At 44.2% G+C, this 12,057-nt stretch overlaps 1 protein-coding gene across 1 annotated transcript in view; it reads right to left on the bottom strand.

Annotated features, from left to right (window-relative positions):
* Positions 1–12,057, bottom strand: part of fras1 (Fraser extracellular matrix complex subunit 1) — a 203,055-nt gene that overhangs the window by 96,612 nt on the left and 94,386 nt on the right. The window contains exons 16-18 of the mRNA XM_017705134.2: positions 11,541–11,681; positions 10,836–10,976; positions 6,417–6,584 (exon numbers count right to left, since the gene is read on the bottom strand). Of these exons, the coding sequence (XP_017560623.2) occupies positions 6,417–6,584; positions 10,836–10,976; positions 11,541–11,681 (450 nt within the window). The remainder of the gene's footprint in view (positions 1–6,416; positions 6,585–10,835; positions 10,977–11,540; positions 11,682–12,057) is intronic.

Below are 12,057 nucleotides of genomic sequence, written 5' to 3'. Positions count from 1 at the left end.
TTAGAGAGAGTGTGTGTGTGTGAGAGAGAGAGAAAGAGAGAAAGAAAGTCATTCATCTTAATGTAGGAGGGGAACACAGATAGAGTTGTTCCTCCTAATCATTTTAGCTGTGAAAAGATACTGTGGCCTAAGCGATCCTTTCATAAATCATCTATGAAGCTCTTTCCGCTGATAGAGCTACTGTAGCACGCTCCATTTCAGCTTCATCGACAAATTAAAAAAAGAAAAGGCAGCTCAAATGAATGAACAATGTCTGGACAGTATGGCTGGTCAGGGAAGACCCTTTTGCACAGTGGGTTTAGAGGGCATGGGCATTTTGTTTAAAATTCTTGTTAAAATTAAGGCATTATTTGAAATATATCTGACATGCCACCCCCACTCAGGTAACTAATTTACCATTTACAATGGCAAAGTAGTATAATAACCAGGGCTGGGTTACTCAAAAGCATCTCAGCACAAAGAGGATTCTTGGGTGGTGGAGCGAGCATCACACTGAACACTCTCTCTACCAGTTAAGATCATTGTAACACTAAGACATTTTTGGGAACCTAGGCCTAGAGCAGTAACAATCTGATATATAGATAGTACTCGTAAAACCTGGAAAAGGCATCCGGAGGCCATAATGTTGACATGCAGGCATCATAATGTGTATAAGTAGTGTAAGCTAGCTATGGCTTCCAAATCAAGATATCAAGAAAAAGTCAGTTTGATCTGAAATGCTCATGTGTACCAAACCACACACACACACACACACACACACACACACACACACACACACACACACAATCTTTAAGTCTCAGTTATGAATTATTACCTACAAAACTGTATTTAGACATTGATAAATAGAGATCAGCCTACACATCACATGAGCTAAAAGCATACAACTCACCAGAGCCATGTAACTCTTTAGTCAGTGCAAGAATCAGCGATATTTTGTCTTTTGTACTATAAGCTACACCATCAAATGTCGTTGTGATTACAAAAGCGAGTAATAGCTGACGTTACATATTTGTGTTTGATATACTGCAATTTACCTTGTATATTAAGGGAGGTCCACAATATACAGGGTAAATACAGCTTGTGGCTAGTGTGCTCACTCAGAGTTAGTGGGTTAGCTTGTGGCTAGTGTGCTCGCTCAGAGTTAGTGGGTTAGCTTGTGGCTAGTGTGCTCGCTCAGAGTTAGTGGGTTAGCTTGTGGCTAGTGTGCCCGCTCAGAGTTAGTGGGTTAGCTTGTGGCTAGTGTGCCCGCTCAGAGTTAGTGGGTTAGCTTGTGGCTAGTGTGCTCGCTCAGAGTTAGTGGGTTAGCTTGTGGCTAGTGTGCCCGCTCAGAGTTAGTGGGTTAGCTTGTGGCTAGTGTGCCCGCTCAGAGTTAGTGGGTTAGCTTGTGGCTAGTGTGCTCGCTCAGAGTTAGTGGGTTAGCTTGTGGCTAGTGTGCTCGCTCAGAGTTAGTGGGTTAGCTTGTGGCTAGTGTGCTCGCTCAGAGTTAGTGGGTTAGCTTGTGGTTAGTGTGCTCGCTCAGAGTTAGTGGGTTAGCTTGTGGCTAGTGTGCCCGCTCAGAGTTAGTGGGATAGCTTGTGGCTAGTGTGCTCGCTCAGAGTTAGTGGGTTAGCTTGTGGCTAGTGTGCCCGCTCAGAGTTAGTGGGATAGCTTGTGGCTAGTGTGCCCGCTCAGAGTTAGTGGGTTAGCTTGTGGCTAGTGTGCTCGCTCAGAGTTAGTGGGTTAGCTTGTGGCTAGTGTGCTCGCTCAGAGTTAGTGGGTTAGCTTGTGGCTAGTGTGCCCGCTCAGAGTTAGTGGGTTAGCTTGTGGCTAGTGTGCCCGCTCAGAGTTAGTGGGTTAGCTTGTGGCTAGTGTGCTCGCTCAGAGTTAGTGGGTTAGCTTGTGGCTAGTGTGCTCGCTCAGAGTTAGTGGGTTAGCTTGTGGCTAGTGTGCTCGCTCAGAGTTAGTGGGTTAGCTTGTGGCTAGTGTGCTCGCTCAGAGTTAGTGGGATAGCTTGTGGTTAGTGTGCTCGCTCAGAGTTAGTGGGATAGCTTGTGGCTAGTGTGCTCGCTCAGAGTTAGTGGGTTAGCTTGTGGCTAGTGTGCTCGCTCAGAGTTAGTGGGATAGCTTGTGGCTAGTGTGCTCGCTCAGAGTTAGTGGGATAGCTTGTGGCTAGTGTGCTCGCTCAGAGTTAGTGGGTTAGCTTGTGGCTAGTGTGCTCGCTCAGAGTTAGTGGGTTAGCTTGTGGCTAGTGTGCTCGCTCAGAGTTAGTGGGTTAGCTTGTGGCTAGTGTGCCCGCTCAGAGTTAGTGGGTTAGCTTGTGGCTAGTGTGCTCGCTCAGAGTTAGTGGGTTAGCTTGTGGCTAGTGTGCCCGCTCAGAGTTAGTGGGATAGCTTGTGGCTAGTGTGCTCGCTCAGAGTTAGTGGGTTAGCTTGTGGTTAGTGTGCTCGCTCAGAGTTAGTGGGTTAGCTTGTGGCTAGTGTGCCCGCTCAGAGTTAGTGGGATAGCTTGTGGCTAGTGTGCTCGCTCAGAGTTAGTGGGATAGCTTGTGGCTAGTGTGCTCGCTCAGAGTTAGTGGGTTAGCTTGTGGCTAGTGTGCTCGCTCAGAGTTAGTGGGTTAGCTTGTGGCTAGTGTGCTCGCTCAGAGTTAGTGGGTTAGCTTGTGGCTAGTGTGCTCGCTCAGAGTTAGTGGGTTAGCTTGTGGCTAGTGTGCTCGCTCAGAGTTAGTGGGTTAGCTTGTGGTTAGTGTGCTCGCTCAGAGTTAGTGGGTTAGCTTGTGGCTAGTGTGCTCGCTCAGAGTTAGTGGGTTAGCTTGTGGTTAGTGTGCTCGCTCAGAGTTAGTGGGTTAGCTTGTGGCTAGTGTGCTCGCTCAGAGTTAGTGGGTTAGCTTGTGGCTAGTGTGCCCGCTCAGAGTTAGTGGGATAGCTTGTGGCTAGTGTGCTCGCTCAGAGTTAGTGGGATAGCTTGTGGCTAGTGTGCCCGCTCAGAGTTAGTGGGTTAGCTTGTGGCTAGTGTGCCCGCTCAGAGTTAGTGGGTTAGCTTGTGGCTAGTGTGCCCTCTCAGAGTTAGTGGGTTAGCTTGTGGCTAGTGTGCTCGCTCAGAGTTAGTGGGATAGCTTGTGGTTAGTGTGCTCGCTCAGAGTTAGTGGGTTAGCTTGTGGCTAGTGTGCCCGCTCAGAGTTAGTGGGTTAGCTTGTGGCTAGTGTGCCCGCTCAGAGTTAGTGGGATAGCTTGTGGCTAGTGTGCCCGCTCAGAGTTAGTGGGTTAGCTTGTGGCTAGTGTGCTCGCTCAGAGTTAGTGGGTTAGCTTGTGGCTAGTGTGCTCGCTCAGAGTTAGTGGGTTAGCTTGTGGTTAGTGTGCTCGCTCAGAGTTAGTGGGTTAGCTTGTGGCTAGTGTGCTCGCTCAGAGTTAGTGGGTTAGCTTGTGGCTAGTGTGCTCGCTCAGAGTTAGTGGGTTAGCTTGTGGCTAGTGTGCTCGCTCAGAGTTAGTGGGTTAGCTTGTGGTTAGTGTGCTCGCTCAGAGTTAGTGGGTTAGCTTGTGGCTAGTGTGCTCGCTCAGAGTTAGTGGGTTAGCTTGTGGTTAGTGTGCTCGCTCAGAGTTAGTGGGTTAGCTTGTGGCTAGTGTGCTCGCTCAGAGTTAGTGGGTTAGCTTGTGGCTAGTGTGCCCGCTCAGAGTTAGTGGGATAGCTTGTGGCTAGTGTGCTCGCTCAGAGTTAGTGGGATAGCTTGTGGCTAGTGTGCCCGCTCAGAGTTAGTGGGTTAGCTTGTGGCTAGTGTGCTCGCTCAGAGTTAGTGGGATAGCTTGTGGCTAGTGTGCCCGCTCAGAGTTAGTGGGATAGCTTGTGGCTAGTGTGCTCGCTCAGAGTTAGTGGGATAGCTTGTGGTTAGTGTGCTCGCTCAGAGTTAGTGGGATAGCTTGTGGCTAGTGTGCTCGCTCAGAGTTAGTGGGATAGCTTGTGGCTAGTGTGCTCGCTCAGAGTTAGTGGGTTAGCTTGTGGCTAGTGTGCTCGCTCAGAGTTAGTGGGTTAGCTTGTGGCTAGTGTGCTCGCTCAGAGTTAGTGGGTTAGCTTGTGGTTAGTGTGCTCGCTCAGAGTTAGTGGGATAGCTTGTGGCTAGTGTGCTCGCTCAGAGTTAGTGGGTTAGCTTGTGGCTAGTGTGCTCGCTCAGAGTTAGTGGGTTAGCTTGTGGCTAGTGTGCTCGCTCAGAGTTAGTGGGTTAGCTTGTGGCTAGTGTGCTCGCTCAGAGTTAGTGGGTTAGCTTGTGGCTAGTGTGCTCGCTCAGAGTTAGTGGGTTAGCTTGTGGCTAGTGTGCCCGCTCAGAGTTAGTGGGTTAGCTTGTGGCTAGTGTGCTCGCTCAGAGTTAGTGGGATAGCTTGTGGCTAGTGTGCCCGCTCAGAGTTAGTGGGATAGCTTGTGGCTAGTGTGCTCGCTCAGAGTTAGTGGGATAGCTTGTGGTTAGTGTGCTCGCTCAGAGTTAGTGGGATAGCTTGTGGCTAGTGTGCTCGCTCAGAGTTAGTGGGTTAGCTTGTGGCTAGTGTGCTCGCTCAGAGTTAGTGGGTTAGCTTGTGGTTAGTGTGCTCGCTCAGAGTTAGTGGGATAGCTTGTGGCTAGTGTGCTCGCTCAGAGTTAGTGGGATAGCTTGTGGCTAGTGTGCTCGCTCAGAGTTAGTGGGTTAGCTTGTGGCTAGTGTGCTCGCTCAGAGTTAGTGGGTTAGCTTGTGGCTAGTGTGCTCGCTCAGAGTTAGTGGGTTAGCTTGTGGCTAGTGTGCTCGCTCAGAGTTAGTGGGTTAGCTTGTGGCTAGTGTGCTCGCTCAGAGTTAGTGGGTTAGCTTGTGGTTAGTGTGCTCGCTCAGAGTTAGTGGGTTAGCTTGTGGCTAGTGTGCTCGCTCAGAGTTAGTGGGTTAGCTTGTGGTTAGTGTGCTCGCTCAGAGTTAGTGGGATAGCTTGTGGCTAGTGTGCTCGCTCAGAGTTAGTGGGTTAGCTTGTGGCTAGTGTGCTCGCTCAGAGTTAGTGGGATAGCTTGTGGCTAGTGTGCCCGCTCAGAGTTAGTGGGATAGCTTGTGGCTAGTGTGCTCGCTCAGAGTTAGTGGGATAGCTTGTGGTTAGTGTGCTCGCTCAGAGTTAGTGGGATAGCTTGTGGCTAGTGTGCTCGCTCAGAGTTAGTGGGTTAGCTTGTGGCTAGTGTGCTCGCTCAGAGTTAGTGGGTTAGCTTGTGGTTAGTGTGCTCGCTCAGAGTTAGTGGGATAGCTTGTGGCTAGTGTGCTCGCTCAGAGTTAGTGGGATAGCTTGTGGCTAGTGTGCTCGCTCAGAGTTAGTGGGTTAGCTTGTGGCTAGTGTGCTCGCTCAGAGTTAGTGGGTTAGCTTGTGGCTAGTGTGCTCGCTCAGAGTTAGTGGGTTAGCTTGTGGCTAGTGTGCTCGCTCAGAGTTAGTGGGTTAGCTTGTGGCTAGTGTGCTCGCTCAGAGTTAGTGGGTTAGCTTGTGGTTAGTGTGCTCGCTCAGAGTTAGTGGGTTAGCTTGTGGCTAGTGTGCTCGCTCAGAGTTAGTGGGTTAGCTTGTGGTTAGTGTGCTCGCTCAGAGTTAGTGGGTTAGCTTGTGGCTAGTGTGCTCGCTCAGAGTTAGTGGGATAGCTTGTGGTTAGTGTGCTCGCTCAGAGTTAGTGGGATAGCTTGTGGCTAGTGTGCCCGCTCAGAGTTAGTGGGATAGCTCGCTGCCTGAACATTCAAATTCAATTTTCAATGTTTGCATGTTTTTGCTTAACACATCCTCTATAGAGACTCCTAAGTTTCTATGTTACTAATTTAATCATGCAAAAGCCTAATTTAGACTTTTTAGATCTTCCTGACTACCTAAAAATACGGACTCATAGTCCAGAAGCAAATAAGCAGATTGAATAGAGGGCTAAGGCTGGTGGTTAAATTAGCAGGGATTTTACCTCAATACCAGAGGTGACTTACAGAGATCTAACACCTCGCTGCTTGGAGTAATCACTTTCATTCAAGCAGCGATACTAATCAAAACTTAATTACTTTTCTCACATCAAGGCTTCTACATTGATCTCAAAGTCGAGTCTAGACTTAAACAGATCTGGGAATTATTGAACAGGCCAGTGCGTGAGGCATACATTACAGCAGCAGTACGTTTTTACAGTACGATAGAGGATAATCCTAAAGGATTTATGAGCAGAGCAAATCTGGACAAATCAGAATTATTGTTATTTATTTCATGCTGCTGGTTCATATTATTTGGAAAAAAGAAAAGCACCTTGCTAATTCTGGGGTAAATAAAAAGTTAAATCTTGCAATTTCAACTAAAACTTTTAATTAACCATCAACGCCCACTGAGTCTTTTGCATTATGCTGATTAGTATCTTTTGCCTTTTCAGTCAATATTAATAACATCAGCATGCCTTTAGGAGTGGCAGGAAATTAGGGCCTGTGTACTTGCCTCTGCAGATGAGTTCGGTGTCCAGAAAGTGCTGTGGCAGACAGGTGGACATGCATGCGCCGTGAGAGACATATGAGTGCTGGAGCTGCAGCACTTCCTCTGGCTTTACACACCGCACGCAGTCTGACGACTCTGGGCCCACACAAGCACGACAGGACACATGGCAGCCTGGAGGTAGAAACAGAGAGATGTATTTTTGAAATATTTATTTGAAATGCAAAAAAGCAGTGCAATTTCTACTTGATGCTTTCGATATACTAAAATATATTACAGCTGAGATTTTAAAAATATATTTCCTAACAAATGGTCTCATCACCTGTGTGCATCACCGTGGTCCATTAGCATAGCTGCTAGCACCACAGCTGCTCTCACCTACTGCTTCACTGCAATCTGATCTATTTTACAACCATCAGACCCTATTCAGCTGAGTAAGTGCTTTACTACTTTGAGTGGAGGTTTGTGAACTACTGACACAAACAAACATACATTACTGTGCATTTTTCAGCAACAGGAAAAACAGGTGCCTTACCAACTAAATATCAATATTTGAGCGTTTATTGTGTTTATTTCTTGGGTTTTTTTTTTTGCATAATTTCCATTCTTTTTAGCAGACTTGCAGGAATATTCTTTCACAGATCCAAAGTTCAGTGAAAGAAGTTGGTTGTATTTTCTTATTCACACAATCCCACTAATTATAAATAAATAATTACTAATTTAGACTCAAAAACACTACTCCAGCCACAGACTTTATCTTTGTGATAAAGCATGCAGTTCGTGACCATGTTATGCAGTGAAAAGTACCATACTCTCTTCCTATAAGCACAAGACCAATAAAACTAATTCACATCTCAGATGGCCAGTTTCAGTGTTCTAGTGCATTTCTTTGTCTCAGTACAGGCTTTTTGACAGCTACACAACCTTTCAGACCCATTATGTTGAGTCATTTTCTCACAGTGGAAGGATGGACAGAAACACCACTGTACCTTTGAGCAAGAATGAAGTTTTAAGTCCTGTTTATTTGATGGTGATAGTTTGGGTGGTCCACCATGTCCCATTTTGTCCCCCCAGTTTTAAATTCCATTTAACTCAGTTTTGGAGACTACTGCTCATCTACACTTATTTTCCATTGCTTATGCAAGTTGATTATCTTATATTAGAGTATACCAAGTCAGTGCTGTGATCTGAACCCACAACCTTCTGGTTGCTGGGTCACCTCTCCTATGATTAGGCCACTAGCCACCTTAATCTCCTCAGAAATAGCCTCTGAATGTACTGTACTTAATGAATAATGAATGGTGGCCGTTGACTGCACTGTATTCTGTATGTACTGTACATTGAAAAAACTGTACTTTATTTTGCCACTTCTTAGCTGCAGTTTTTTTGTAGTTGACTTTGAAGCATTTACCTTTGTGCATTTTGTATTTCGCGTTAAAATGCTTTTGACATCCCTGCTCTTGCACGCTGACAATAAATTGTGTTTCGCTGTTTGGTAGATGAGTTTGACATGATGAGTTCAGTTCAAACATTCTTGATCTCTCCATATCTCTCTTTTTTGCTGCATCTCCATCATTTTAACCAACACACACACACACTCCCCCTCATGCTCATTAACATGCTCCGCTCTGGCTCAGCATGGTGCTCAGTACACACATGCCCACATGTTCACTGATCAATGATTCAGAGGCCAGCAAGTTCTACTCACTGCATCGGTTACATTTCAGTTACATATTTCATCTAACGTTTCATCATTGGCAACTCAAGACACACACATGCACACACCCAAATTCTGCACCTGCACATATAGAATCAGTGGTAAATAAACAGCAGTAATACATAGCTCTGTCCCTTTAACTTTTGAGCCCCCTGCCTGGCTCTTGGCAGGACTTACAGTATGTGGTATTTGAATTCAGTTCGCATAGACACTACTGCAAAGCCCTTTTGGCTACTGGAGAGAGAAAGGGTGCAGAAGCTAAAATTCTGCGTGAGGTAAGGGCTAGCCCCCCGCTGTTAAACCAGCACTGACTCAGTATGCGAGCCTGACTTTGAGTCTGTAGCTGTATACTGCCTTTAGCATTTATGACCGCATTCTAAGCTACACACGGCTTTCCTCTCTGCTGCTAACGTTTATAAGGTAGCCTCTTTCAAAAGACAAGCCTGTAATAGCCAGACTGATGAAAGATTAAAACTCACAGAATACTCAGCAAGCTTTCAAACTTTAGTAGGCAGGTCTGTACTAATGTGGCTGTGCTGGATGCAATTAGCCTTACTTTACTATCATTATTACAATACAAGTTTCTGTGATGAACACATCAGTAAGAGCTCCAATGACAAAACAGTTCAAATCACATTGCAAATGAGTGACGTAATAACCTGGCAGAATTGTAGTCTCCCAAGTCTCTTAAGATTTAGCCTCTCTTCTACCAAGCCAGTTGTACACGTGCCCAGCTCCAAACTGCTCTATCCCTAAATAAGTAACACTTCCAATGTGCTGACTATTTGCATCCACGCCATGTGTGAAATATGTGTGAATCAGAAATGTTTATACGCCGATCAGCCATAACAGTAAAACCAACATCTTTGTTTCTACATTCAGTGTGCATTTTATCAGCTCCACTTACCCTACAGGTGAACTTACTCAGGTGCAGTACTTTTCTACAATTACAGACTGTAATCCAAGTGTTTCTCTGCATACTCTGTTAGTTCCCTTTTACCTTGCTTTTCAATGGTCAGGACCCCCACAGGACCACCACAGAGCAGGTATTATTTGGGAGATGGATCATTCTCAGCACTGCAGGGACACTGCCGTGGTGGTGCAGTATTGCACGGGTCTGAGTGGACTAGACACCGTAATACTACTGGAGTTTTTAAACATCTCAGTGTCACTGCTGGACTGAGTATAGTCCACCAACCAAAAATAGCCAGCCAACAATGTCCTGGGGGCAGCGTCCTATGACCACTGATGGACTAGAGAATGACCAACACAAACTATGCAGCAGCAGATCAGTTACTGTCTCAGACTTTACATCTACAAGGTGGACTGACAAGGTAGGAGTGTCTAATAGTGGACAGAGTGCATAAACAGAGTGTATACACAGTTGCTAGTTGCACAGTAGTAGAATATAGCATCATATATATATATATATATATATATATGATTTTAACTCAATACTCATAGTTTCTTCCATTACTGTTAAGCTTTATCACCTGTCAAGCACTTTGAACTACAACCAGTATGAAAAGTGCTCTATAAATGTAGACTTGTTGAGCCGTTAAGTAACTCAAATAGACTTACTCATGACATACTGCTATCTATATAAAGGACAAAAGTATGTTGCAAAGCTAAAACAGTAATAGTGCCATCTTGATGTCTAATCTTGTCACAGTAAGAAACCCATCATAACTAGTCAGAAATGAAGTCTATTTGAGATTACTTAACAACTCAAAGCAGTTTGAACCAACCTGCAATGATTTAGACATGCAGTTTGCACCATGCTAACTGATTTATGAGCATAAATTTATTTTTCTTGTTAGCTACATTAGCAACTGTCAGAAGCCAAACATGTCCTGGCTGATCGACTTCATTTGGAGTAAGGAGAAAACGGTGCAAATTAATTTTTTTGCTGAACTATCGATTTTAGCAATGAGAACAAGACTGAATTTTAGAAAGGGCACCCACAGTACAGGTGGTTTGCTCTCAAGAATCTCAATCAGCTTGGGCAGAGCAAGGCTTGAGCAACCTCAGAGTTCTGAGATTAATCATAAAGTAGCAGTGAGAGCGATGAGTCAGAAGCACCTTAATTCTCTGTTCAGATCTCTGGCATCTTAAAGAAGCTAAATGAGCTAAAATGTGCTTATATGAGACGATCAAAATGAGTTTAATACTCCATATGATCCTTTGATAACTTATTTGGTAATAATGGATTACGTAACCTGCTTGCACTTAACACTGTCATTTCTTTGAAGTGCTTTTTATTTGGAAGATGTGGTATAATACGTAAATCTCCTAATCCAAACAGAGTCATACTGTTTCTGTAGTGCGTATTCAAGCACAAGTCAAACTGCCTTCACTCTTAAGGAGCCCATATTTATTTTTTTTCTTATATTTTTCCATGAAGTCCACTTAAACAGTCAAATGCCAAACTTTGATTCCCCCTGTGTGAGTAACAAACTTCAATTTTGCATTTTGCTCAAAATTTTAGTGCACAATTTCTATTAATTAACTGAGTTTAACAAAAAAAAACAAAATGTGCCATAGCTTTTGCACAACCCACATTTTATGCATTTCCAATACATCAAATATAGCAATAACAGTGCCTCTGCATTAAAATGTGCAAAAAAGTATTCTCTGTAAATAATGTATTAACTTATTTTCAATTCGAAAATCAGCAGAACCTAATTTGACTGACAAACAGTTCTTACTGTAGCAGTGTCCATCCCGAGCGAACAGGCCCTCCCCACAGGACTCCACACACTGGCCCTGATATAGAGGGAGAGAGCTGGGGCAGGAGGTACAGTGGGATGCAGAGGGTCCGGAGCAGGAGGCACAAGAGCTGTGGCACACTGGGTGAGAAACAGAAAAACAGGACATAGTCAAGGGTGACATGCAGTCATTAAGAGGTTAGAGAATCATTTAACAGACGCACTGCATAAATACAGCATAAAGTGACTGGAGATGGATTTTCATTGCAAATAAAAATTTAATTGCAAATAAAGGGGTTTTGCAGTCATATAATAATGTTTAACTGAGAACTGAATGTGGCTTAAGGAATGTAATAAACTTACTTTATACACTCATATCCAGTTTATTAGAAACTCTGCACTTCCACTCACTGGTCCTTTATATACAGTATTGTGCAAATGTCTTATGCAGCTAAGCATATTGTTTAAAACCATTTATCTCAGCAGTGAGCATATATATATATAAAAAATTCATTATTTGTATTTGCACAAATGTTAGTGGGTTTTTGATCAAATATATTCTTACTGCCCAAATAAATAACCTTTTTAAATCCAAATTTGTCAGGTGCCTTAAACACACTGGCTATACATTTACAGACTGTGGCTCCTCTTTTACACACATTTGCAAGCTCCAAAGCTTCTAATAAAGTGGCAAGTCTGACTTACTTTGGCAACGACCATAGCTGTCCCTGTAATGTTGAGCTGGACATTCAGAAACACATTTCCCATGGTGCAACGCATAGCCAACTGGACAGCTCAAGCAGCTGGGGTTGTCTGGATGACAGGTCGCACAGGATGGGTCACACGCTATAACACAAGACATGGATATAATCAAAATCCTCAGTGTTAACATTTCACTAACATCACTTTCAAAATAAACATTAGTGGTGCAGTCTAGTCCGTTGTACTATTAGTAGAGTGTGTATTAGATTTTTTCCTGTAGAAATTATAGTGGACATAAAGGTTCTAATGGTCAAATGGAAGTGTTCCCAGCTACAGTTTGTCAAAATGTTCCTGAGACTCACATCTGTAGAACACCATAAGTTTGGTGTTCAATTCTTCAGCAGCTTGAAGACGGGTGAGGGAGTGTTTTACTCCCAAAGCTGCTCTGAACTGGCCTTCAGTGTTGTTTTAATATCTTTCTTTATTGTAACACAATTTCAAATGCAGTAGTATTTGGCCA

This window comes from Pygocentrus nattereri, chromosome 20, assembly GCF_015220715.1.
Source record: "Pygocentrus nattereri isolate fPygNat1 chromosome 20, fPygNat1.pri, whole genome shotgun sequence".
Lineage (NCBI taxonomy): Eukaryota > Metazoa > Chordata > Actinopteri > Characiformes > Serrasalmidae > Pygocentrus > Pygocentrus nattereri.
This window is presented reverse-complemented; position numbering and strand designations above follow the sequence as displayed.